Source organism: Vespa crabro, chromosome 5 (assembly GCF_910589235.1).
Source record: "Vespa crabro chromosome 5, iyVesCrab1.2, whole genome shotgun sequence".
In the NCBI taxonomy this organism is placed as follows: Eukaryota; Metazoa; Arthropoda; class Insecta; order Hymenoptera; family Vespidae; genus Vespa; species Vespa crabro.
The window spans coordinates 5381498-5407081 of record NC_060959.1 but is presented as its reverse complement, the minus strand read 5'-3'; the positions used below and the strand labels follow the sequence as shown (position 1 = coordinate 5407081).

The 25584-nt window shown below is 32.5% G+C and overlaps 6 protein-coding genes across 15 annotated transcripts; 1 reads left to right on the top strand and 5 right to left on the bottom strand.

The window, feature by feature from the left end:
* Positions 1–108: 108 nt before the first annotated feature.
* Positions 109–1831, bottom strand: LOC124424079 (tropomyosin-2-like). The gene is made up of 6 exons (XM_046962624.1): positions 1305–1831; positions 1088–1221; positions 813–1001; positions 651–726; positions 450–582; positions 109–337 (listed from the first exon to the last, which is right to left on the bottom strand). The coding sequence occupies exons 1-6, from the start codon at positions 1542–1544 to the stop codon at positions 255–257; spliced, it is 855 nt and encodes a 284-aa protein (XP_046818580.1). The 5' UTR covers positions 1545–1831; the 3' UTR covers positions 109–254.
* A 121-nt stretch (positions 1832–1952) lies between these two features.
* On the bottom strand, positions 1953–4254 carry LOC124424078 (tropomyosin-2-like). Of its 2 annotated transcripts, none has more exons than XM_046962621.1 (7): positions 4044–4254; positions 3481–3774; positions 3271–3404; positions 2965–3153; positions 2807–2882; positions 2613–2745; positions 1953–2519 (listed from the first exon to the last, which is right to left on the bottom strand). In XM_046962621.1, the coding sequence occupies exons 2-7, from the start codon at positions 3718–3720 to the stop codon at positions 2437–2439; spliced, it is 855 nt and encodes a 284-aa protein (XP_046818577.1). In that variant the 5' UTR covers positions 3721–3774; positions 4044–4254; the 3' UTR covers positions 1953–2436. The 2 variants fall into 2 exon arrangements, with proteins under 2 accessions (XP_046818577.1, XP_046818579.1); XM_046962623.1 differs by lacking the exon at positions 4044–4254 and adding an exon at positions 3870–3888.
* Positions 4255–4638: 384 nt separating this feature from the next.
* LOC124424075 (death-associated protein kinase 1-like) lies at positions 4639–14828 on the bottom strand. 8 transcript variants are annotated; one of them, XR_006942222.1, is made up of 21 exons: positions 13706–14828; positions 13092–13170; positions 12917–13029; positions 12695–12855; positions 12445–12565; positions 12077–12377; positions 11935–11983; positions 11444–11560; positions 11083–11355; positions 10830–11012; positions 10629–10758; positions 10320–10511; positions 9998–10239; positions 8937–9026; positions 8553–8717; positions 8072–8290; positions 7801–7980; positions 7429–7722; positions 7029–7351; positions 6668–6956; positions 4639–6500 (listed from the first exon to the last, which is right to left on the bottom strand). XR_006942222.1 is itself a non-coding variant. In XM_046962609.1 (21 exons), the coding sequence occupies exons 2-21, from the start codon at positions 13755–13757 to the stop codon at positions 6794–6796; spliced, it is 3447 nt and encodes a 1148-aa protein (XP_046818565.1). In that variant the 5' UTR covers positions 13758–13874; positions 14013–14828; the 3' UTR covers positions 4639–6793. The 8 variants fall into 8 exon arrangements, 7 of the variants coding, with proteins under 7 accessions (XP_046818565.1, XP_046818566.1, XP_046818567.1 ...); XM_046962609.1 differs by having other exon boundaries at positions 4639–6956; positions 13706–13874; positions 14013–14828; XM_046962610.1 differs by having other exon boundaries at positions 4639–6956; positions 13706–13961; positions 14042–14828.
* Positions 14829–14973: 145 nt separating this feature from the next.
* Positions 14974–17558, bottom strand: LOC124424076 (T-complex protein 1 subunit gamma). Its single transcript, XM_046962618.1, has 4 exons — positions 17239–17558; positions 17083–17144; positions 15626–16763; positions 14974–15540 (listed from the first exon to the last, which is right to left on the bottom strand). The coding sequence occupies exons 1-4, from the start codon at positions 17273–17275 to the stop codon at positions 15131–15133; spliced, it is 1647 nt and encodes a 548-aa protein (XP_046818574.1). The 5' UTR covers positions 17276–17558; the 3' UTR covers positions 14974–15130.
* Positions 17559–18070: 512 nt separating this feature from the next.
* Positions 18071–21116, top strand: LOC124424033 (transmembrane protein 59-like). Its single transcript, XM_046962498.1, has 4 exons — positions 18071–18306; positions 18419–18533; positions 18780–19063; positions 19236–21116. The coding sequence occupies exons 1-4, from the start codon at positions 18166–18168 to the stop codon at positions 19566–19568; spliced, it is 873 nt and encodes a 290-aa protein (XP_046818454.1). The 5' UTR covers positions 18071–18165; the 3' UTR covers positions 19569–21116.
* On the bottom strand, positions 20969–24814 carry LOC124424032. 2 transcript variants are annotated; one of them, XM_046962495.1, is made up of 5 exons: positions 22696–24814; positions 22375–22597; positions 22187–22296; positions 21738–22112; positions 20969–21661 (listed from the first exon to the last, which is right to left on the bottom strand). In XM_046962495.1, exons 1-5 carry the CDS (start codon positions 23836–23838, stop codon positions 21515–21517), a joined length of 1998 nt encoding a protein of 665 aa, XP_046818451.1. In that variant the 5' UTR covers positions 23839–24814; the 3' UTR covers positions 20969–21514. The 2 variants fall into 2 exon arrangements, with proteins under 2 accessions (XP_046818451.1, XP_046818452.1); XM_046962496.1 differs by having other exon boundaries at positions 22375–22585; positions 22696–24810.
* Between the last annotated feature and the right edge of the window lie 770 nt (positions 24815–25584).

The following is a 25584-nucleotide window of genomic DNA, read 5'->3' as shown; positions in this document are numbered from 1 at the left end:
GTACATAAATGAACTTGAGCATTATTTCGCTCTAATCATATTAAAAAGTCGAAGGTATGAAGTTTCGAAGCACTGCGTCGATCGTAGAATCGATTAAATAAATTGATATCGTGTAAAACATATCCGTTCTTTCGTTATCTCATTTTTTTTTTATACAAAAGTACAACAATATCATCCTAGATGAAAAAAAGAAAAAAAAAGAAAGAAAGAAGAAAAATAACGAAAAGTTTAAGAATCCAATACGATTAACTCGATTAAAATCCTGTAAGCTCGGCAAAAGTGGAATCCATATCGTTGCATATATACCTGTATTTCTCCTTTTCTTTAAACAAATAATCTAAAACATACGTTCATATAAACGTTACTCTCTTCGATTTAAATTTTAAGAAAAAGAAAAGAAAGAAAGAAAGAAGAGAAAAAAGGAAAAAAAACAATTTAATTTTGCCCACCTTCTCTCGAATCTAATTCCTTGACAAGCACCTTGACGGCTTGTTCAGCTATGATTGCTCGCTTCTCAGCTGATTTTAATTTAACTTTCAATTCCTTCAATTGCGCTTTGAACGCTTCCACTCTCCGATTGGCCTACAAGGATAAAAATAAATTACGTAGAACTATAATCGTATTTTTCGATGTTACATAAACTATCCTACCTTTTCTTCGGATATCTCCAAAGACTTTAATATATTACCGACGATGAACAATTCGTCCTCGCGTTCGACGATTTTACTACAGAAAAGTAAGTATAAAAAAAAAAGGAAAAAAAGAGAAGTGAAATTTATTCTAAAATTACTTTGTTACACAAAAGAACGTACGCTTCGCTCGATTTCACTCTTTCTTCCGCGGCCTCGAGTTCGTCCTCAACGAAAGTCAATTTTCGTGAAATCTCGTCGGATTTATTATCGGCATCTTCAGCGATAAGCCTGGCTTCTTTCAACTGTGCCGTCAATTGATCCATTCTTTCCTCGTCCAATTTGCTTCTATTCTCCAAGACCTTACAAATTCTACGTAAAAATTTCTTTGAAAATAATATATATAAGGAATATTAGAAATCTTTTGAAATAATAATAAATGAAATTTCGCGACGAACCGTTTTGCATCTTCTGCAGTTTCCATAGCTTGCGTTAACTTAACTTGTGCAACGAGTCGTCGTTCTTCGGATTTTTCTAAATTTTCCGAACACTGTTGCATCTTTCTATTCAATATTGCCAGTTCGGATTGCGTCTGAAAATAATCGAATGATTAAATTAACGAGAACAAAAGGAAGGATATAAACAAAGGATTAGTTTTGCAAATTTTTCACTAACCACGATATAAATTCTTTCCTTCTGTTCGAGACTCTTAATCGACTTTTTTAGATGAGTTTTGCTCACTTGCAAATCATGTTCCATTTGAATTAGTTTCTTTGCCAGTTCTCGTACACCGTCTCTCAATTTTTCTTCCCTACGATTAGCCTCCTTTGCCTGTTGATCGCACATATCGGCTTTATCTATCGCAAGATCTTTCTCGACCTTCAACGTTTGCAAACGTTTCTTGATCGCGTTCATAGTTCGATCGATGTCTATATCGATATACGTATGTATATCGCGGTGATAGAGTAGCGGACCTTCTAATCCAAAGCTCGCGGGTTACTGCACTCGATGACCGATCAAGACAATGCTTTATAGACTCAAAGAAATGCAAAAGAAACAATGTACCGGGTTCTTTAGTTAGACTCAAACGAATTCTTTGACTTATTCGCGTTCTGGTCTGCTTTATTCCGCCCGTTTTCAACAACTGACCGACGATAAGGATAAAAAAAGGAGAAGAAAAAAAAGGAAAAACAAGTAGCTTTTCCGAGAGTATTTTTTCGATATAAATATATAATTTTCTCATGATAAATCATCATACCTGTAAAAATATACCATAATATATATATATAACTAATAATCGAGAATAATCGTTATAAACAGCAATTATCGTGATAGGCGTTTATTGAAAATACAGAATTGCATACAACAATAAAAAGGGAAAGAAGAGTATCGTGCTCTTTTTTCACGTATCGCAATTTCGCCATATTAGCCCACGTAGATGCTTCTGAAAGAAAAGAACGACGTATCAGTTCTATCAAGAAGAGCATCAATTTCTCAAGCGACCGTGAGCCAGTATTCACTGACCCCATAGATCTTGGCAGGGTGTTATGCGTAGAGCGAAGCGGCTACGATTAAGAATTAGCAACGGGCATACCTCCTAACGTCGGTTAACTTATCGCGAAGCTTCTCGCAAAGCAAATTATATTAAAGTCATATAAGTATTCCTTAACAAATTAAAATAATGACACGAATCAGCATATAAGCACATCAGACATAAATGAAAGAACGTCCGTGTTAGATGTAGCGAATAAGCGGAAAAAGCGCAGATGTAATAAAATAATGTAAAATTGAATTCGTCTAGACGATCTCAATAACCCGTCATCTCGGCGAACGTGGCATCCATGTCGTCGCAAACAGCCTTGTATTTCTCCTTCTCCTCTCTGAGCTCATCTGTAAATCGAATCATCGTTCGACGTCAATTATATGTTCGAAATTTTATTCATTCTTAATCAATATAATAACAAAGTAAAATAATGATAATACCTTCTTTGGTATCTACTTCTTTCAATAGTAACTTGACAGTTCTTTCAGCAAGAATTGCACGTTTCTCGGCTTCCTTTAACTTCTTCTTTAATGACTTCAACTGCACTTTAAATTCCTCCACTCGTTGATTCGCCTGTAACGAAAAGTCGTTACGCATCATCGTGATCATTGTAACTTAAAATTATATAACTTACCTTCTCCTCGGATACCTCCAACGACTTGACAATATTCTGCACGATGAATAATTCATCTTCTCGTTCAACGATTTTTCTATAGAAAAGAAAACGTCTTGATTTAGATCGAATTATAAATCACGATATTCGATAATATTCCAATAATAAAATATACATACGCTTCGCTCGTCTTCACTCTTTCTTCCGCTCCTTCAAGTTCCTCTTCAACGAATTGCAATTTCCTCGAAATTTCATCCGATTTCGCGTCAGCATCCTCGGCGATCAGCCTCGCATCTTTTAATTCCGCCATCAACTTTTGCGTACGTTCTTCGTCGAGTCGACTCCTATCCTCCAACACTTTGCACATTCTGCAGAAAGAAACTGTAATTAAGTATTTATCGGTATTCTTCAACAAATATCATACTTTTATAAAGTGAAATATATTTTCCGAATTATTTCTCAAATCTCGGTCACTAAGTACAAACCTTGAAGCATCATCAGCGAGTTCCGTCGCACGTGCAAGTTTCGTCTGAGCGGTAAGACGTAATTCTTCTTTCTTAGTGAGAGTCGCCTCAATTTCCTGAACCTTTTTCGTCAACGACGTTCGATCTTGTTCAGCCTGTTAATATAACAAAGACAATCGATAAATTAAAAATGAATAAGAAGAAAGAGAAAAAAAAATCATATTTACGCACTCTAGACCAAGATTTTTCGCATTGCTCCAAATCGGCAGTAGATTGTTCGAGCTGAGTCTTCGTTATTTCATAATCCCTCTCGAGTTGAACCAATCGTTTCTGCAAATCTCTCAAATCATCATTCAATTTGTCGGCACGCATATTTTCTTGCTTCGCTTTATTTTCATTCAATTCGACTTTCTCATTAGCGGCATCCATCTCCATCTTCAATGCCGCAATTTTCTTCTTGATCGCCTCCATGATGACGGGCGGCTCTTTACGTTTTCCTTACCGATATTTCTCGACTTTTAATACCTAAAAAAACGAGAAAAATGTAATTAATAAAATAATAACATTTTTTAATCACGAATGCATAGAAATATCATGTAATATTAAAATATCGCTAGCACTTTTTCTTTTTCCGTTATGTGATCATTATTTACTGTACGTTACAAAAAATGATCTTATACAAAATACATAAGTAAAGTTCGTATATAAAAGCACGATCATATTTAATGATGATATGTCGCGATACCAAAAGAAAAGGTAATGAGTTTTTATTAAGTAAAGAGTATATCACTCACTCTGATCGTAGCGATGATCCACGATGTGAGAATGCACAACCGGATGCCTTCGAAAGCTAAGCTAAAATAAAACGAAACCGGTGTGGCACGGGCCTCCCCGAACTCTTCGATCGAATCCAATTCTATAATTGCTTAACGACTTTGGCTATGGTCCCGAATTTACCCTGGCTCTTAACTGGTCGATCCACCTCACTATACTGACTACTAGCCGCGAAACGCGATCTCCGCCTTCCCATGCTATTCTCGGCCTCTAAAAGAATCTCGTTCCTGTTTTCTGACCGACCACGTAACCGAGTGGCCATAGTAAACAGCAAACATCGGGAATGCAATACCCGATGCGTCTTGTTCGTCATCGTACTCGATCCTTCATATCACGCCAGTTGCAATACAATTTGAAATTGATTTTATCAATTATCTTTTAATTGACCATTCGAATTTTCCCGCTCGACTGATTCATCGATCGACCGATCGAATCGCAACGCCTCGCATGCAATCAAACTCAAACGCGCCAGAGATAAACTTATAGAAATTGGGAAGCGATTGGAATGGAGATTTTAGGAACAAGGTTGGATGAAAAAAAATGGACCGCTGAATCTTCTGTGCAAATAACTTCACTATCGTATGTATACATATATCAGTTACAATACATGTCATAACAGATCAATTTCATTCTTGACCTAATGTCCAAGACATAGTTTTAAAGAAGGATTAAGTTTTACAAGTATATCTATGTTCTTAGATTATGCATAAAATCGTCGGTTTTGTCATTATATGATATATAGCATTTAAAAAACATAAAATGTGTGTGTATGTGCATGTGTGTGTGTGTATATATATATATATGTTTGTGGGGAGTATATATGATTAAAAAAAATCTACTGTATATATCCCCGGTACTCCCATTACACCTTTTTTAGAAACCTTTTAGAACTTACAAGTAACTATTTCCTTATGTTTTAAACCTCTTAAATATTTTGCAAACTGCACGCGCTTATCGTGCACAGTCTCATTGTTCCAAATGTATTACTAAACATCTTTTTTAGATTTAATATTATATCACAAAAAGCAATATTTTTAGAACACAAACTTTCCAAAGCGTATCGCAGCAGATATAGAAATTTTTTAAAATTGTATACATACATACATTAACTGTTCTTCTCATAACAAGAATTACAAAACATATTTAAAAGCTAATAGCAAGCAACGAGAACACATCCTTACAAAGTCTTAAATAGAATACAATAATTATGAAATTGTTTATTTTTGAAATACATAATGTTTAGAAATATAAAATAATAGTAAAAAATTTTCAAATTCTTATTGTATTCATAATGTTATTTTCCATACGTGTTATTTGTTTGGCATTTTAATTAACATTAGTATGAATATAATATAAACTTAGATAGTATGCACTTATTTTTCTTAAAAGTAACGTTCAATTTTCGCGACTTGTTAATACATATATTTAAACAATACATTACGTTAGTTGATTATAACAAAGCTTTTGAACGACAAGATTAATTAAAAATTTTAATCCGTATCTTTCATCCGTAAGTTATAATAATAGATATATATTCTGGCAGAAACGTGTATTAAATACTGTATAAAAAATTACATGCTCCAGCATGTAATCAAATCACAAATCATAATAAGCATTTAATCCATATATAAATAATGGAAAAACTTTTTTTTTTTTTTAATTTTCTATAACTATTTATTAAATACTAACCAAGAGTTATATGTTACTTGTGAAGTTTTTAGTATAAAGTCTTTCACAGCTGTACGTAGCAAGATAATAAGAAATGTACATATCATATGAACAAGCATATCACACAACATACTTATAATTAATTTTAAAAATTGTGCAAATTTTTTTGTTCTCATTCACATACAAATATATACATATTTTACTAAATGAAAACAGTGCATATTGACAATTGATATTTGATAAGATCTGTTATATGGATACCAAAAAAGCTTTCGAAAGAATATCGATATCAAATTCAATATCATATTTTTTTTTCTTTTTTTATATATGTGTAGTATGAAATTGCTTCGTTTTTTATGCGTATATTTTTTACGCATAATATTTAGAAATATTCTTGGATATAAATATCTGGTTTATTATAATGGTACTTCTGTTTTTGGCTAGATATGTAGCATATTGATTTATTTTTCTGCCTTCAAAGAATTGATTCTTTTCATAGCATTATAAGGAATGATAACATGATGCAGAAAAATTTGTATACGGACGCATAGGAATGCAATTCAGAGAAATAAGATCTCCTTATGTTAAATAATCTATAGGAATACTGTATTATATATATAATACCTACTACTTATGCCAATGCAGTGAACATGACACGAATGTTGTATAAAGACAAACGTTTTATCTGTACTTTTACAAAGTACAGTGAATTGATTGAAGATGTAATCGCGCACATCCTTAAAATGCAGCTGTAAAAAATCTTCAATGTTTTTAACTTTGTCACGTAAACTATATCATTTAAGTAATAAATTTGCAAAGTGCCACGCATACGTTACTTTTCAAATCGACGTATAAAATTACACAATAAACGCAGTTGGTGTCATTAAGAGATGACATAAATACTTAGTATACTTACATAATTAATACAACATTTATAACGGGCGGAAACAGTGATGCTTTGGCAATTTCAAGTGCTGCAGTATTAAAAATTTGGTTGTTTAATCTAGAAAGTATTGATGCATCGTCGATATGCGCAGCATCGTCATCTGGAAAGATTAGACCCTGTCTCAGAATCAATAGCCATTGATAAAACATACACTGGCGTATGAGAAAGCAAAAGATGCACGGCATCCCCACGATCAAGGGCACGTAATTGCTGTATAAGAGAACTGACAGTACAATCCGTGCCTGTACAATTTAGTAACCTATGGAAATATCTTATTATAATAATAATTACATTGTCAATTAATTAATTTAATTGTCACAATTTTACTAACCTGAGCGTCGGACTGTCTACTGTACTGTCCAATTGTGCAACTCGATCCCCTAAACCCAATCTTACGGCAAGAAGACACCAATCTCTTCCATGATGATCAGGTGGATCTAGCATTTCAGCTAATCTTCTTTTTACAGCAGGTTTTATACTCTTAAGAGGTTGTCTTGTACCTGGAAGACAGTTCTCCATCAGGGGTAACCCACACCCAACAATGTCCCAAATGCTTTCTTCTTGATTGTTAATTGGATTTTTAAGTATAGCTTCTTCCAAATTTTTATCTATTAAGGCCGACACTATTGTTGCAGGTTCCCAAGAATGTATTACCTATGATATCATAAAACCAAACATATGACTCTTAAATTAATATACCACGCGAAATACATATAATTAAAGCTACTAACATCGCTATATCCTTGAAGTTGACTTGGACTAAGCCAATGCTTCTCAAGTAGCATTCCAGGTGCTACTAAGTCAAGAGTAGCATTGACAGCATCCAAAATAACACTGAAAAGTCCAAAACACTGAGCACTAGATCCACGAGGTCCTCGTACTCGAATTTCTATACAACTTTGTTCCTCTTCTTCAAATGTTACGATACTTTCGCAGGGACCCACACACAGTTTTGATCCTCTCCACCATTGATATAGATCCGAATTTGATGGATCCCAAGTTTGAGTAATTTTTCGCAATTGAGCCTATTTGTTAAAAACACGTTACAATTTGTTTATCTTTTTATCTGATATGCATGCAAAGTATTAAAAAATTATTCATACTTGTAAGTGCGGGAATATCGGAGATAAATGGTATAAAGGAGCCTCTGCTGGACAAAGACGAAGACCCGCATGTGGCAACGAATTCGTAGATGATTTCCATGGCTCCCATAAACCAGGAAGACGTTCCACCAGATTTAAACAAGGTAATTCATATTCCACTTCATCGTCATCTACTTCACACTATGAAAACATTTCAGCAAATTATTATTTTTGTTATATTTTTTGCGTAATAAATTAAATATATAAAAAAGTAAAAAGATCGGTAATATACCGGAACACACAAATTAACAGCTTGTAAAGCTTGTAAAGCTTGACTTGCTGGACAAGGACATCGTGCCTGAAAATCTTCTAAAGTATAAACGCCTGTAGTACGTCCTCCAAGACGACCTCGTTGGTCAGGACTTAATTGCCAATTTATAACATCTTGCCAAAACCATTCTGGGCTAAGAACTATTAACTCGCCAGGAAGAAGTAAACATTCTCCTAAATTCTGTAAAAAAATATATAATTATATACCTATACAATAAATACATTATTTTGTTAAGAAGGATCTATAGGTATAATAACTTCAGGTACGGGTTATTATCATCTTTTAGAACCGACGGTCTAATGGCTATATGGCAGTATAATGGCTATATAAAAATATTATATCTTTATTACCAGCTATTACTTCATACTAACGTAGATGTTAGCTTAGATATGAAATGGTCAGTTTAGCTCTAGGATAAGAATAACATTTTATGTATATATACCTGTAATTGTAATCCAAGTTGTTTAGAATGCTCTAAACAAACCAATGGATTGATTTTTCTGATTTCATTCAAAAATTCATCCTGTGTAAGCATTACTGGAGGTACTTCCAAAGATTGTACATATGTTCTCCATGATTCAGCAAGACCAGTCCATACCAAAGCACTCTATAGTAAAAATTCTAGATCAATTATAAAGACATACAAAGATGTATAACACATATTGATGCGTAAAATATATACAAGAGAAATATTTATGCTTTATTACATTTGATAATAGTGCATGTATGTATTTTTGGGGCAAAGCATTAAAGCATCTACTTTGAAAGAAGTAGAATTCTTTTTAGAGACATCACTTTTATCAAAGGAATTGAGAAATGGATCGACCTGTTTATCAAGATTCGCCAGGGGCACGTACATGGCCGCTTCACGCGGCGTGTCACGTCGGAGAAAACTTTCTGCAACTTCCGGTCCATCCTACATCATGCATGGCATGCATTAAGGCTGATGTTAATAAACTTTAATAGCCACATAATCAGCAACCAAAACATATGTTATTAGTCATTCGATCATGTAATAGATACAATGGAATAAATGATCAAATATGAAGATGTTAATATTTGAACAATAACTTTTCAAAACAGATCTTATAGAGAGATGTTTAAATTAGATTAAATTATTAAATTAAATTTTATAGAAACTTTATATCTTTCGTCCAAAGGTTAACAAAAAATATATCGATAAGAGTCTGTTTTTACAAGTTCATGTATTTCATTAATGTTTAACTTGTGCTTATGTTAGTTAGACATTACAAATAACCAATGTGATAGAAAATTGTAGAACACATAAATATTTACTTTCAATGACTTGATTTACTTACAATTGTATTAAATTAACCATGCATTGGATCGATGACCAAAAATTGGTGAAGAAAGCATAATGTAGCAAAAATGTTGATATATTTTTTAATTCTTTGCTTAGTTCACCAATATGTTAACACTGCCAGACATAGTGTACATATGCAAAGTGAAATATAATTTTTGACCAGGACCGTTTTATAAATTTATATAATATTATAAATTGATCAAAGAGATATGTTATATGTCCATAAACAATACGACACTTCTCTTATAATCAATTATACATTAAACGGACCTGTTCGTACCAGATATCAAGCATGCTATGATATCGTGCACTTAGTATACTTTGAAATGCATCAAGAGCATACTGAAGTATAGAAGACATATTTAAAGTTAGAGCAAGAACTAGAAGAGACTGAAAATGCTTACAGAGTGCTCACAACTTGATGAAAATTGAGAAACTCGTATTTATATATATATATATATGTATGTTTTTTTTTTGTGAAGTTAGAAGTGAGAAACATTTTCTCTTCTAGTGCGCGTGATAAAGTGTTATCACGTTCAACGTGAGAAATATTGTTGCTTCACCTCAAGAAACTCCATCCTTGCATTATTTAAATAAGATCTGAGCAGCTTCAAACCAGGGCTAGAAGGATTGGTCGCATCCACCGCTACCATTTGAGGCTCATCTCCCAAAATCAATGTAAAATCTTTCAAAAAAGGTAAGAGTGGACTTAGAAGGCTACCACCACTGGAATTCGGTGCTAATGGCTCCGGCGCATAAGTACCCACTAAAATGACTTTTATATCACTACATTTCCCAGCAAATCCTTTAATAAAAAAAAGAATATAAAAGATATATAAAAAAAAACGAACAATAAAATAGAATTAAAAATTAGTTTCAACAAACCAATACTGTTAGGTGTAATTCGATCTACAATAAAACGGAGCCAAAATTTTATTTGCTGAAGTTGAACGGTAAGTGGTTCGCGAAGACTAACTGTAATAAGGTGAACTGCTGGTTGCTGAAATGTAAGTACATAGTGGTAAGATGCTAAATATTCTTCTCTACCACATAATTCCCAAAATACGCATTCTCCTCCTATGAAAATAAATGATAAAAAATTATATAATACTTTGTATTATATTATAAAGATAATCTCTATTATACTATATTTATAATCCGTTATATGTATTTAAAAAATTTGTTTTCTCTTACCGACATTTCCTCGACTCCATTCCACACCTTGTGTACCTTCATATTCACTATCACTATATTCAAAACTGAGAGAACCATGTTTACTAGTAACATCTAACTCAATACTTGGTTCTCTCTGAATAAAATTATTCTTTTTAAAACATTATTTTAACTAATACAAAATTTATTATATCAATAATGTGTTAATGTTATGTGATATACCTTTGCTGAATAATTTTGACTCCTCGATCTCCTAAAAAAACCGAAACTAAAAATTCCAGATTTTAAAGAACTAATTAAAGAGGACTTTCCTGATGCACAATGTCCCAAAAGTCTTATATGTAAACGATCAATTGGTCTATGTGTTGGTTGCAATTGTCTAATATAATTTTCACGTTGGCTTGGCTGAAATAATACCACATAATATTAATATTTAAACTAACTTTCTAAAAAAGGAATTTAAAAAAAAACTCACTATCCGAAGCTTGTCTAATAGATTTGCAATGTCTGGATAACCATATTTAATTGCTGTAACATCTGCACGTATTCCTCGATTCGTCTTATCAACGTCACAACCAGCAAGGCACAAGTGTCTAACAACATTGATATGACCATGCCTAGCAGCCACGTGTAATGGCGTTAGGCCTTTTTTATTTGGTGTATCCAAATCTATACCATTTTCTATCAATAATGTAACCATTCCTTCATCCCCAGCTTCACAAGCTATGTGTAAAAGTGTATCTTCTTTCTTTAAAATAAAATATTTATTATAATATAAAATATTTATTATATTTAATTTCAACACATTAAAAAATATTAAAAAAAAAGCTTCATACAGAATCTTTCATGTTCAATGGGGCTCCTTGCAACAATAATTGGGAGACAGCTTCAACACAACCACGTTTGACAGCACTGATCATAGCTCCACCAAGTCCATTAGATGCTTCAGATTCCTGAAAGATAAACAATGTAATAATTACAATAACTTCATGTCTCATGTAAATCATTTATTTGCTGTTATGAAACATATTGTCTAATATGCGTATAGTGGATGGAATACATCATTTGGATTTTTGTGTTTTCTTTGTATGTTAAAAGAAATATTAAAAAGATAAAATAAAAAATGTATTACTCTCTAAAAAATGTAATTTTTATATAATACATAATTTCTTATCATTTTAACTAAAGAAGCATTCAATGCATTATGAATGATCATTCATGTTGAAAATTATATTATATTAATGCGTAATAAATACAAAAAATTAATAAATAGCATAACAATATATTATAAGATTACTTTAGAAAAATACTAGTATTATAAACACACCGTAAGGATCCAAGGATGTTTAAGGCACGATTCTGCACTTCCTCTTTCTCTGAAATAATGTTTAATTCATTATATTTATGTTCAATTTACAAAGTATTGTTCAATTTATAAATATATATATATATATATTACTAATACTTACTTTGGATCCTTGATCAACAAGGATCTTATAAAATCTTTAGCAATTTCTGATACAGTACTAAAGTATTCATTATCAAATTGATATTGACAGGCTGCTACATTTGCGTACGTTTCTTGTTTATCCTCTCCTAAAAATGGTGATGCACCACTCAAAAGTATATATGTAAGTACGCCAACTGCCCAAAGGTCAGTACCAAGACTTAATGGTTCATAATTAACAATTTCTGGTGCCACGAATTCAGGAGTGCCAAACAGTGCTCTGTGTTCTGAACCAGGAATCAAACGATGTGAAAGACCTAAGTCTGTAAAAAAAAATTAATTTTAATACTTATCCATCACACTTCTATATCTCAAATGTAAATGAATTACCTATTAATTTTATGCTTGGCATAGGAGGAGGAGATGAAAGAAGAATATTCTCCGGTTTTATATCTAGGTGAGCGACCTGATGAGAATGTAAGTGACTAAGAGCCATTAATACTTGACGTACCTTTGGAAATACAAAAAAATGTATACTATACAAGTTATCTTTTTTATGAGCAATACAAAGACATAATTTATAAAAAAGTAATGTATAATAATATAAGTGATTATAAATTCTATATTCTTAAATACAAACCACATGTGCAGCTTCTACTTCACCCGATGGTGTCCAATGAAATAGTTCTCCCCCAGAAATCAACTCCAAAAGTAAAACAACTGTTGTGCCTGTATCTATCACTTTGTGCAATGAAACAATATTGGGATGTCTCAGTCGTGCCAGAAGACCGGCTTCTCGAGCTAAAGAAAATAGTTATATATTTGATCTGTTACAGAAACATGTGTTAACATCAATACTTACCAATATCTGCAGCAGCTACTCCTCTGGCAACTCTTCTTTTTCTCATAATTTTGGCTGCATATAATGATCCAGTATTTATTTCCATACATTTTCTTACTATGGCAAATTGACCTCTATAATAGACAAACAAATATCAATATTTCAAAAATAATAAATCAAATTATTAAATACTCACTTTCCAATTTCTTCTAACAACTCATAATTTTTTTCAATTGGTTCATGGTGAACTTCCATCAAGGAATCCCACTCGGAACCTAAGAAACACATTTTTGTAATATCACAACTATTTTCCCAGTAAATTAAAATTTTTAATATTTACATTTAATTTTAAACCAAATATCAATAATTCAAAATTATGTATGTTTGATTTAATTATTACTATATATATACAAAAATAATAATAAGAACTTAAATATGATAAAATTGTAATCCAAAGTTATTAAATTTCTTTGTAAAATAGTTATATTTTATAACAATTAGATTTATTCTAAATATTATTCTCAATATTTAAAAATATCTTATAAATGATTAATTTATAAGACTTTTGTAAAAAATAAACAAAAATATATTAAGATAAATACATAAATATTAATAACATGTTAATTAAGTTTTTTTTCGTGTTTACACATGGATATAATAAAGAAATGATAAAGATAATAATTTAGATTATGATATAAACTGAATCTTTTGTCAAAAATTTATGATAAAACGTTAAACATCTGTCAAGCTTTTTTGTAAAAACGCTAATCCAAAGACGCTACAAACAATTGTTTCCAATTGATAATTTACCACCGTTAGAAGTAACTAGTTGACGAGAATTATTCGGCATCCCAGGCATCATCTCACGTCTGTGATCATCGTTCGATGAGTCTGAACAACATTAAGTTTTCCAAATATCCGTTACGAAAATCGTATGGCATTCTACGGCCTTCGCTGGCCTTCACCCATGCCGGCCACCCTACACACACAATCGATATACCTGTATCGTACGAAACGCCACCTCGTATCTCTTGAATTCCCATAGGTGTATCGAATATATTAAATTCTATAAACGTATAACAAAATGCAATTAAACATTTAAAAAATATGTACTTACAGTATAAAAAACTTTTCACAATTTCTTACAATTCTATTTTATCATATAATGCGCAAATTTATCAAAAAATATATATTACGATAAAACTGTGAAATGAATGTGAAATGAAAATTTGCATGTAAGTGTGTGTGTGTAATACAATAGAAACAACACTACCATTAGGAGAGCGGCGTTAATGTCAATATGTTAACTATTGTTAAACTATTGTTAAATATCTACAATAATATTATTTTTTTCTCAATCCAAATATATGATTTGATACATATATAAACAAATATAATATAATTTACAGAAGATTAAAATTCCTCTTGTTTCATAGAGTATTTTGTCTCAGATATCGTAAGATAGTTGTAAAAAGATTTGTGAAATGAAAGAAAAAAAAATGTTTCGATTCATTGACTCGTGCAGATATTTGTTCAGATTAAATCATTAAATATCTATATGTTATAAACAGATGTCCTGAAATAAATTTAATGATGATAAATTAAGTTTATTTAGAGTATTACGGTCCACATTATATATAGTATTGTCACATAAGTCAAATAAGAACATGCTCGATGTCTATATACACTTTAGAACAATAAGATCACATTTTGCATAACGTCACTTTAAATTATATACCTCAATAATCGCTAATGACGATATATTAGACAATGACGAACTGTACTAGAATATGCGCGCAAATAAAAATCGAAGTACAGCTATCATTATGATAATGCAGTTTAGCAGATAACACTATCTAAACAATGATAAGAATTGTAATATGAGACTATATATATTAAATATTAACAAGCTATATCTTTGTGGAAGTTAAGTATATGCATAAGACTTATAGGTTGGATAATTGCGTCACAAGCTACATTAGGTTTTTTTTCTTTTTCTTTTTTTTTTTTTTTTTAAATATTGTCATATTGTTACAACGTCATCCATACTTACGAAAAATATATAAAAGTATTATATATATTATTTATTAAGATTTATTTTTATTGTATGAAAATGCATACACAAAGGTGAAGCGTGTAAATATTCAAATGAAAGTTCAACACAATTACGACTGCAAATAATTAATTCTTAATGTAGATACAAGCAATTGAAATTTAAGAGAAAAATTATATAATTTAATCTTTCATGGATTCTTCGGTCACTTGACTTGGTGATTCATTATCAGATTTCTTCTTTTTACTTCCTGACACAATATCATCAATTCTCAAGAGCAAAATAGCAGTTTCTATAGCGGTTTTATATGTTTGTAATTTAACTGAAAGTGGTTCCCAAATTCCACGTTCCTTCATGTCAACCAATTGTCCTGTTTCTCCATCAATCCCCCAAGTTGTTCCTTCTGTTGTGTGCTTTGCACGAAGAGCTGTCAATGTTCTAATAGTATTTGCTCCACAATTCTGTGCCAATGTTCTAGGAATTATTTCTAAAGCATGTGCAATTGCTTTGTATGGCCATTGTTCGACACCAGCAAGACCTGCTGCTTTCTCAGACAAAAGGCGAGAAACTGCCATTTCAACGGCACCACCACCTATAATAAATATAACCATTAGATCATAACTCAATTGAGATCATTATATCTTATTCTTATGTTAAATTTAATATATTTTATATACCTGGTACTAGTTTAGGTTCTAAAAGAAGGTTCCGTGCAACATGTAAAGCATCTTGCAAGTTTCGTTCAGTTTCATTCAGTACATCTTTACTAGCACCTCGTAAAATTATTGTACAAGCTTTAGGATCTTTACAATCTGCAATAAAGCAAAAGTATTCATCTCCTACTTTTTTTATTTCCATAAGCCCAGCTTTAGTTCCAACATCTTCTTCTCTAAGTTCTTCAGTACGATTTACTACTGTTGCACCACAAGCTCTTGCTACTCTATTAATATCACTTTTTCTTAAACGACGAATAGCAGAAATTCCAGCTTTTACAAGATAGTGTTGCGCTAAATCTGAAACACCCTTTTCAGTAATTACTAAATCTGGTTTAACTAAAATTATATCTTCACAAATTTTTTTTACATGTTCTTCTTCCAGTTCCAAAATTCTTGTAAAATCAGTGTCTTTTAATATTTCAATATTTGTTTGGGATTCTCCCTTTTTATATTCCAAAGGACAGTCCAACAGAACAATCCTAGGATTTTTTATATAACGTCTCATTTTTGGATGTGTTACATCTTTATTAAACATGACACCCTTAAGAACAGTGCTATCTTCAATAGATCCTCCAGGAATTTTTTCAACTTTTGCATAACGCTTAATATCTATCTCTTTACGGCCATTTTCTTCTAACATTACAGTACTAACTGCATCCAATGCAATCTGACAAGCTAATTTGGCCCAACGTCCTATAAACTTGGTTCCTACACATGAGTTTATCACTTGAATCAATTTATTGCGATCATTACAATCAAGATCCATACTGACTTGTTCATTTAGAATTATCACCATATCTTCTAAAGCTTGTCGATATGCTCGTATAATAACAGTAGGATGCATGCTTTGTTCTAAAAATGGTTCTGCAGTAGCCAGAATTTCCCCTGCTAACACAATCACAGAAGTTGTACCATCTCCAACTTCTTCATCTTGAGTTCTAGCTATTTCAATCATTGATTTTCCAGCTGGATGCTGTACTGTAATTTCACGGAGAATAGCATTTCCATCGTTTGTCATAACAATACCACCCATTGGATCCATCAGCATTTTTAACATTGCTTGTGGACCCAGACATGTTCTAATGACATCTGCAATTGCCTTTACAAAAAGAAATTTATCTTTATATTTTTAATAATACAGTAACAAAATAAAATCGGTATTCACTCAAGATATATATATATATATATATATATATATATATATATATATATATATAATTATATTATTATTTTGCTTAATGAAATACATATAGAGAGAAAAGAAATCAAATTTTAAATAAATTCAATTTATAGCTTTCGACAATTTTTGAAAAATTCTCGCAATATTCATAATATAAGTGCACGTGGGTGTGTCAAGATGGAAAAAGTCCATAAAAGGAGTTTCAAGATCACGAATTATTCGGCTTCAGACCACTTACCTTTCCTGCTTGAATATTTTCTTTTTGTACCTTTCTTCCTGTCTCTCGTTTCGTATTCTGACCTGCAATGATTAAAGCACACGACATTGCGTTAAATACAATTTTCGTTTTAATTTGACAAACAAACGCTAATCGTCTTCATGATTTTCAACTTACTTAATACTACAATAGGAGCAGCTCCTGGTCCAAACATTTTTTCGATCTTCAATTAATTGTAAAGCGAAACAAATAAACAATCTTTCTTTATATTGAGATACTAAATATACTTAGTACTCTTTTTTAGACAAGAATGGAAAGATTAACAACGAAACAACCTCGTACCAATGGATTAGTTACTCACGAATGCCGACAAATATGAACGAACCCAATCGCGGGTAATACGTTATTCAAATAAGATGTTTATAAATACGTTCTAAATCACGAAATAAGATCGTTTTATATTTTAATCTTAATGTAAATTTTATATATACCTATAGGAAAAAGTTTCATTATCTATAGCAATAGTGCTGTAAAACGAGTAACATATAAATAAAAAAAAAAAAATTCATAAATATGATGTATATACCATTCGAACGCGCAATATCAACATTCCATGTTATTAATCATTTAGAATGCAAAGTATAATTCATAAACATTGAAAACATAAATATTGAATATATTATTTTTTTATATTAGTATTTATTTTAATAACAACAATTAAATTCTACGAATGTATATCTTAAGACTTATTTGTATGAGTCATTTAAGCTTTGATCATAGAAACCCATTTTGTAATTCTACATTAAAAAAGTTAATTACAAATCAATATAACATTATGATATATCAATTAATGATCATGTTCACTTTTAATACATGTAATTTTATAATATAGTTAATATTATTGAAATTTTACAAAATAGCAAATAATAATATACTATATAGTTTATTTTCCTGAGAGAACATGGTTGGTGACGATATTAGCGCACCTATCGACAGTAAAGGTATAACATTTAGTTTTCAACTGTAGTTTCCTATATGAGTTTGACCTCCCTATTAAGAACATTTGATTCCTAAACATAGATTGTTAATATACCACGAATTGAGATGAAAAAGTATAAAGAAAGTACTATCTTTTTAATGTTATTTCTGATAAATATTGTGTATTGTGACATATGTTATAATTTTTTAAATCGTGAAGATCCTTGTATCACTTTATGTGAGAAAACACCACTTTCTCTCACAAACGTATGAATATTGTATTGATTTTAAGAACCATGAATTTGCTTCTATAGTATAACTTATGAAAAGTATATTTTTGATTATATACGCATATTATTACTTTCATTCTTCCTTTCAGAGCAAGTATATAAAGTCTTGTTGTCAACGAGGCTGTAGATTTTTCAATTTAGTGGACTTGAATTATGGACTGGAACCCAATGGCTTAAATGGCACTAGGGATGCCTGTGAAGCTTGTAAATTTAACTCCATTCTAATTTTAATAATATTCCACAAAAACATTGCTTTAAATTTTTAGCATTAAAAAAAATATTTCAGCTAACAAAATATGCATGGCAATAACGTTTAAAAATATTCTTATAGCTGTTAAATCTTTGTATTTTTAATTACATATTAAGCTTAAATAATGTAGGAAACAATGCTTGCTTTTATCTTTTTGTTTTAGTTATATAAGAAAAAGTAACTAAACTTTCTTTCAATAGCATGCACAGAAGCATACGCAGAACCACAAGATCGCTATGCTTGCAGCACTGGTTGTGACTTTATGGCCAAACAACGTGTCTCCGACTTGTTATCACTCTTTTCTATTGCTATCTATGTAGAGGAATATGTAGATTCTAACACATTACTAATGTATCCTGATATACCAGAAAATGATATTCTAACAGACCCTGGTATTCGAAAAGAGCTTCTTCCAAGGTGGTGGGACTCCAATGGGTTTAAATTACCTCAAACTTATATCAAAACTGTTCCAATGGATGCCGGGGTAAGTCTTATATTTATATTACAATATTTTAAATGTGTATTATTAATTAAGACTAATTAGCAAAGATGTTTCTTTAACATTATAAGAAAAATTACTAATTTTTTATAAGCAAATAATTTTTTTATAAATAAAATGCTTTTTAATAAGTAATCTCAATGCTATGAAAATGTAGACCATGGACTATGAAACTCCATCAGACTATTCAGGAGAATCTGAACCAACTTCATCATGGATACCTGGATCCGATTGGTTTCAGTGTGCATCAAGACATGCTGGTATGCCATCTGCACGTTTTGCTTCTGCTACAGCAGCTGCAATAGCATTACTTGCAGTGTGTATGTATTTATATAGAACATATGATAATATAAGAGAATTTGTTATTGATAAACAGAAAGCATTAGGTAAAGTAACATTGTATATGCCAGATGAAGAACCATTTCATAAAAAGCCTCCTCCTAAATATACTGATGTTAATGATGAATTGGATGTTAACTTAAAAGTTTAAGTACCTTGTTATTGGAATATTAAGTAATTTTGGAGATTATTAAAATTAAATATATATATATATATATATATATATATATATATATATATATATATATATATATTCACAAAAGTTTGAATAAAAGATATTTACATTACAGTTGCCCTTTACATTCTGGCACTGTTAAAATGTTTGCTTCTTACAAGATGCTATCCAACAATTCATAAGTTAAATACAAGTTTTGATATGATATATATGTAAAAATAAGCAACAATTTAATTCATTAATGTTTCATGCTTTCAACTTTCATAAGTAATCAATTCAAAATTGATTATTCCAAAAAAGTATTAATTGAGTGCAATACTGTAAAACACCATATATGTTTGAAGTATTTCATGTCATAAATGTTCTTATATAAGTAGTTATAATTTTTGTTGTCTTGAAAGAATTATTATGCAATGTGATACTAATGCTTTTTACATTCAATCAAAATAGTGAAGATGATTAATGTATGCACGAGATAGACTGGTTTAAAGACTGTACAACTTTTTTACATCAATATCAAAAGCCATTATAGGCACATATATTATTTTTAATATAATTTATAAGGCAAACAACTCTATAATAACCAATATAACAATTTTCCATAAACCACAGATTTTATAGAACCAAACTATTTCTTTATTTTTATCACTATAATAATAAAACATGAATAATTGTATCTATGGGTACATTGATAGAAATAATCTAGATTTATCATTTTTATGAGATATTATTATGATCCTAGATGGATAATTTGTTAATATTAGCTGTTGACTTAAAACATTTTTGTGACATAAGATTTATGTGTTTTAAAATAAAGTATTTAGGAAAAATTGATGTTTAATACAATAAATCTTTTCCATTATATAAAATTGACCCTATTATGTGTTATCATATGCTGATGAATAAAAAGGTTATTTTATGTACATCTTGGCACAGCATTTATGCTATGTAATAATTGTTTTTTAATAATTATAATAAAAATACAATAGTAAATAAAATTATATATTTTATAAATATAAAAGAATAATAATGTTAAAATTGAGTATTCATATAATATTACATAATTTACAAAGTGTTGAATAACAAGTGAAATGGCATAATATATCTATTATATTTTATAAAAAAAATTAACGTTTTTTTAACATTATCGTTAGTACTTTCAAAATGCAATAATGAGATATCACCAAAGGCAGGACAGTTTTTCTTCGTATCTAAAAAAGTAAGTTCCTGCTTGTAAAAGAGATTTTCAAATATTTTTACATAACTTAGTAATTATTAGTAATTATCTATGTATGTAGTAATACTAATCTCATAATTCTCATTTCTAGAAAGCAGAAAACAAAGTTTTATCTTATTAGTAATAAAAATATGCAATGTAAATATCAAAACATTTATTATACAGGAAGATATATCTGAAATTAATATATCGATGTTCCTTAAATAGAGTATCGAAAAGATGCTAAATATTTATCTTACTATGTATTGTAACAAAAATAAAAACTATGCAATATTATTATACTACAATTTTCTTATAAGACTGGCTATTTGTAGACTCACTATATTATTTAAACATAATAGTCTTTAAAACCCTTGTTGTACGATATACAACAGAAGTATATAACATACAACTTACGATGTAAACATCTTTTAAACAGAGATGCTACAGTGTAAGAAATACAACTGTTTTTCCGCTCTAATTATATAAATAATCTCTATATTATGTACTAAATTTTTTCAGTTTTCAGACGTTATCACTTTTCCAATTCCGATTATCACAATATGCATAATATGAAAAAATATATAGAATTGAAAAAGATATTAACATAGAATGTGTAAAGTTAAGAAAATTGATCTGTACAACATATAGTGAGCATTAACATTTTCCCTATAGATAATATTTTTCTTAAAATATTAAAATAAATTTACAACCAATAAAGCTTCGGATCATCCCGTCTAACTTGAAGTTTTAAAACATGTCTATAAATTTTTAGTGCTGGGCCTAAGAGCAAGTCAAGTCCACTTAATACGTCCGACCTTTTCATCAATAAAAGAGAATGACCATCTATATCCTGTAAACATATAACAAATATGTGAAATACAATTATTTCATAATTAAAGCAATGAAATATATTCTGTGTTACTTACTTGTTGTCTAAATACTTCTGCTTCTTTAGGAAATAATCTGGCAAAATATTGATATACTTGTTCAGATGTCCAATCTGAAGCGTCAGGGATATTTGGATCAATTCCATCTTTAGTAACATCGTCTTCCATTTGATCAGAAGATGCGCGAGCAGGCGACACTTGTGGACTTAAAACAGGCGGTAATACAGGTGTACTTGATGGAGTATCAGGTCGTGTAGAAACAAGGGTGACAGTTTGATTGTTGTTCGTTTTCTGTTGTTTTTGAATGCAGTCGTTACACTGCCACCTTAAATTTGATTTTGGATTTATAACACGTGGTGAATGGCAACAATGATGATATGCTTCATCGCAGGAGTAACAAGTAATTAGTGGTCCCTATAAAACACAGAAAAATAATTAACATATGAAAATAATTAAATTACTATTACAAAAATAATATTTCAACTTACGGCATCTGAAGTTTCACAACAGATGGTACAAGTCTTACAACGTTCACATTGCCAATTACTACCAGCTTTATGAATTATTTCTTCTGGACTGTAAATGCAACTTGGATGGGCTAAAAAATCGAAATATACATGTATAATACTAACATTTAAAGTTATTTTAAAGAAAAGCAAAGATCCATGGAACTCACCTCTTACTGTACAATCTCGACAGGCAACTAATGCTTCTTGTTTTTCTTTAGCGCAAAGACTACATTGTCTACAAGGCCCATCTTTAATTTGTGGTTTAACAGTTTCCTGAGGCTCTTGAATTGTAGCAGTTTTATTTTGAGTACCAGATTGTCTACCACGTTTTCGCCTTACAAGGTTGTTATCAGATGGGTCGAAGACTTTTTTTGCTCTCTGGAAAATGGTCTTGAGTTGAAATCAAAGAACAAAAAAAAGAGATTGTATAATTGTTAAAGCATTAATAATTTCGTGTAATTAAGTATAATAAATGAGCAGAAACGAACCTTTCTACGAGCACTACGGAAACCACCTACATTGACATTGGATGGTGTAGGGGAAGGGTTCGTAGAACTCCTACCAGCATCTTCGTCGTCGCGATCTTCGCTAAAATGTTCGTTGTCCTCCCTCTTTTCTTTTTGTGTGGAAGATTCCTCTTTATTGTCTTTGCGAAACTCTTCGAACTTGATCTCTATGTCCATAGGATCATCTGTCCTGACGAGTAGGCGTTGCTTACGTTCTGATTTGGAGGATCTTTTGAGGTTATGGCACTGATTGTCCGTACTTTTGGCGTCGTCCTTACGTTCGTCGACACTAACTAGTGGATCCTCGGACTCCTTCGTTCGATCGCCATCGAGAGAAGTTTCTTCGGTACGATCTTGATTTTTGGTAAGGAGAATATCGAAACATTCTTCCTTTTTGGTCGACGCTTCTGGCTTCGGACTCGCTTGACGCGAAGACCTTGGTGTATTTGAAGCCGAATCGGCGATCGTCAAATTCTCCGTCTCATCGAAATCATAAGGGCCACTAGTGGTCGAGGAAACCGTTTGTGAGTCCTTACGCCTAATGTTACCATTTTCTATATTCTCAAGGGTGAAGGTCTCACGATGCGTCGATTCGGTTGCAGTCGTCATGTCGGATGTCGCCACCAGCGAATAATTGCCGTTAGAGAGACGTGTTAAATTACCACTCGCAACTTCCTTCCCGAGGAAATCCTCGACCATACGCCTAGAGGTAGGATTCGAAACACCATCGAGCAGCTGCTCGACCAATCTATAAGCCGGCACGCCTTGATCAAGGTAATCCGGTTCCTCGACGACGAGCTCGGCAACCGCGCCAGCCACCATCCCCGAATTCAGTTTCTCCTTTACGAAGCCTTCCGGTCGATTTTTGTAAAGTTGTAAACGCGACCACTTGGACGCGTTTCTATAGCTTGTATTACCTTTGTAATCAACTTGTATAACCTTCTCAGCCTCGATTAAGCGATGAAGATCGGCAATCGTATCTCGCACATCTACCGAAAACTTTCGAAGCAGGTAGTTACAAATACGATCGGCATCGGGACGCGCCTTACGTCGGCGCAACTGATCTATCGCCTCCAGGATCTGCTCCTCGTGACGGATCTGTGTTTCCACCCGGTGCTGCTGCATCCTTTCACGTAGCGCTGTTACCACCCTTTGCTCTCTCTCTCTCTCTCTCTCTCTCTCTCTCTCTCTCTCTCTCTCTCTCTCTCTCTCTCTCTCTCTCTCTCTCTCTACTTTACTTTTCCTTCCTCGTTTACTCGCTCTATCTTACACTTTCTTTACCACACACGTTCGTCTTCTTGAAGGCAACGACAACGTGCACGTCTTCTTTTACACCTCTGTAAAAGTTATTTTCTTATATCACTTAGCGATATCAAGGGTTACAGAGAGCTACTTGATCTCGTCGGCTTCCGCGTATTATCTTTAGGTTCAGAGCTCTACGCGCGTTTTTTGTCCGGCCGCACGCGTATTCGCGCTTCGACCTTTCCCCCCCCACCCCTATCGCTTTCTCTCTCTCTTTCTCGATCTATCTCCCTTTTACCGTCCCTCACTCGTGCGGATTCGCGCGCTTGCATCGGATCATTCTCGCGCGAACAACGAAGTTAAAATTTTTTCTATTCTCTTCATGATAACGTATCCTTTAAGCCTGCATAAAGACAAGCACAAGAAACAAGGTCGTTGAATAATGGTCGCAGCGGTCGTATAATGTCTCTTTTTGAACTCGAGATCTGTCTCGCGTAGTAGCTCCTCGTTCGTTCGTGCGCAACTTTATACCGTCAACGTGCCGCAAGAAAGAGAAAACAAGAGAAAAGTAGTCCGACGAATGAAAAAGTCCAAGAGTGTCGCTGCTCGTCGACGAATCGAAGGCGAAGGCGAAGGCGAAGGCAAAAAAGAAAGCGTAAATCTCGAAGAAACTTGTTAAACGCGCAGAGCACAACTCGGTTAAATGTGAACGAAAAGCAACATCGATTGTTACGATCAACGAAGTTCAATAGCGTAGCAAAGTCCGTAGCTCGTTCGAACGCGCGAAGCGGCACTTTGCTTCTCCTCACTTCGTCGCTATACTCGTGCCGATTCTCTTCTCTTTTCCCTCCCTCCCTCTCTCCCTCTCTCTCTCTATCTCTCTCTCTCTCTCTCTCTCTCTCTCGACGTTGTCGTCGTCGTCGTCCTCCTTCTCTTCCTCCTCCTCCTCGTTTTCCACCTCCACCACCTTCAACTCTTCCCCTTTCTCCTACTCCTACGGGATCTCACAAGCGATCGCTCGTCGCTCGCTCGTACGCATGGTCAATCCTCGAAGGAGTTTTCGAATCGCAAGCACCGCTCGCGCCCTTCGTCTGTAGCCCGCGCGCGCGCGCAAGCCGGAGACCGCTGCCGCGCGCCGTGTATGAGGGAGGGAGAAAGTCGGATACGACCGATAGCCGATGATATTCTCTACGAAAGTCAGTTAGCTCGTTACGTTGGATCGTACGTTGAAGGGCAATTTCGAACGAAATCTCTTCCTTTTTTTCTTTTCGTACCTTTTCCTTTCCTTTAGCTGCTGCGCAAATACGATGAATTTAGACGATCAAAAAGGATATACGAAGAAAGAAATATTCGGCGTTCAATAGAATAATATCTGTATTTTTTTTTTTTTATTACCTCTATATTCCCTATATTCTCTTGTATTTCCACTTTCTCTTAACTCCCTCTTTTTCTCTTTCTCTCTCTCTCTTACTCTCTCTTCTTTTTTCGGTATTAAAAGTTTCAAGAAGGAGGGTTGTGCCCTCGCAAAAGGGACAGTGTTTCCACTCGATCTTTCGGCCGCACAAAACGCTTTTTACGCTCGCTCATAGATATATAGTGTCCTCGGTAAGTCACGCCGGGGGCGACGTG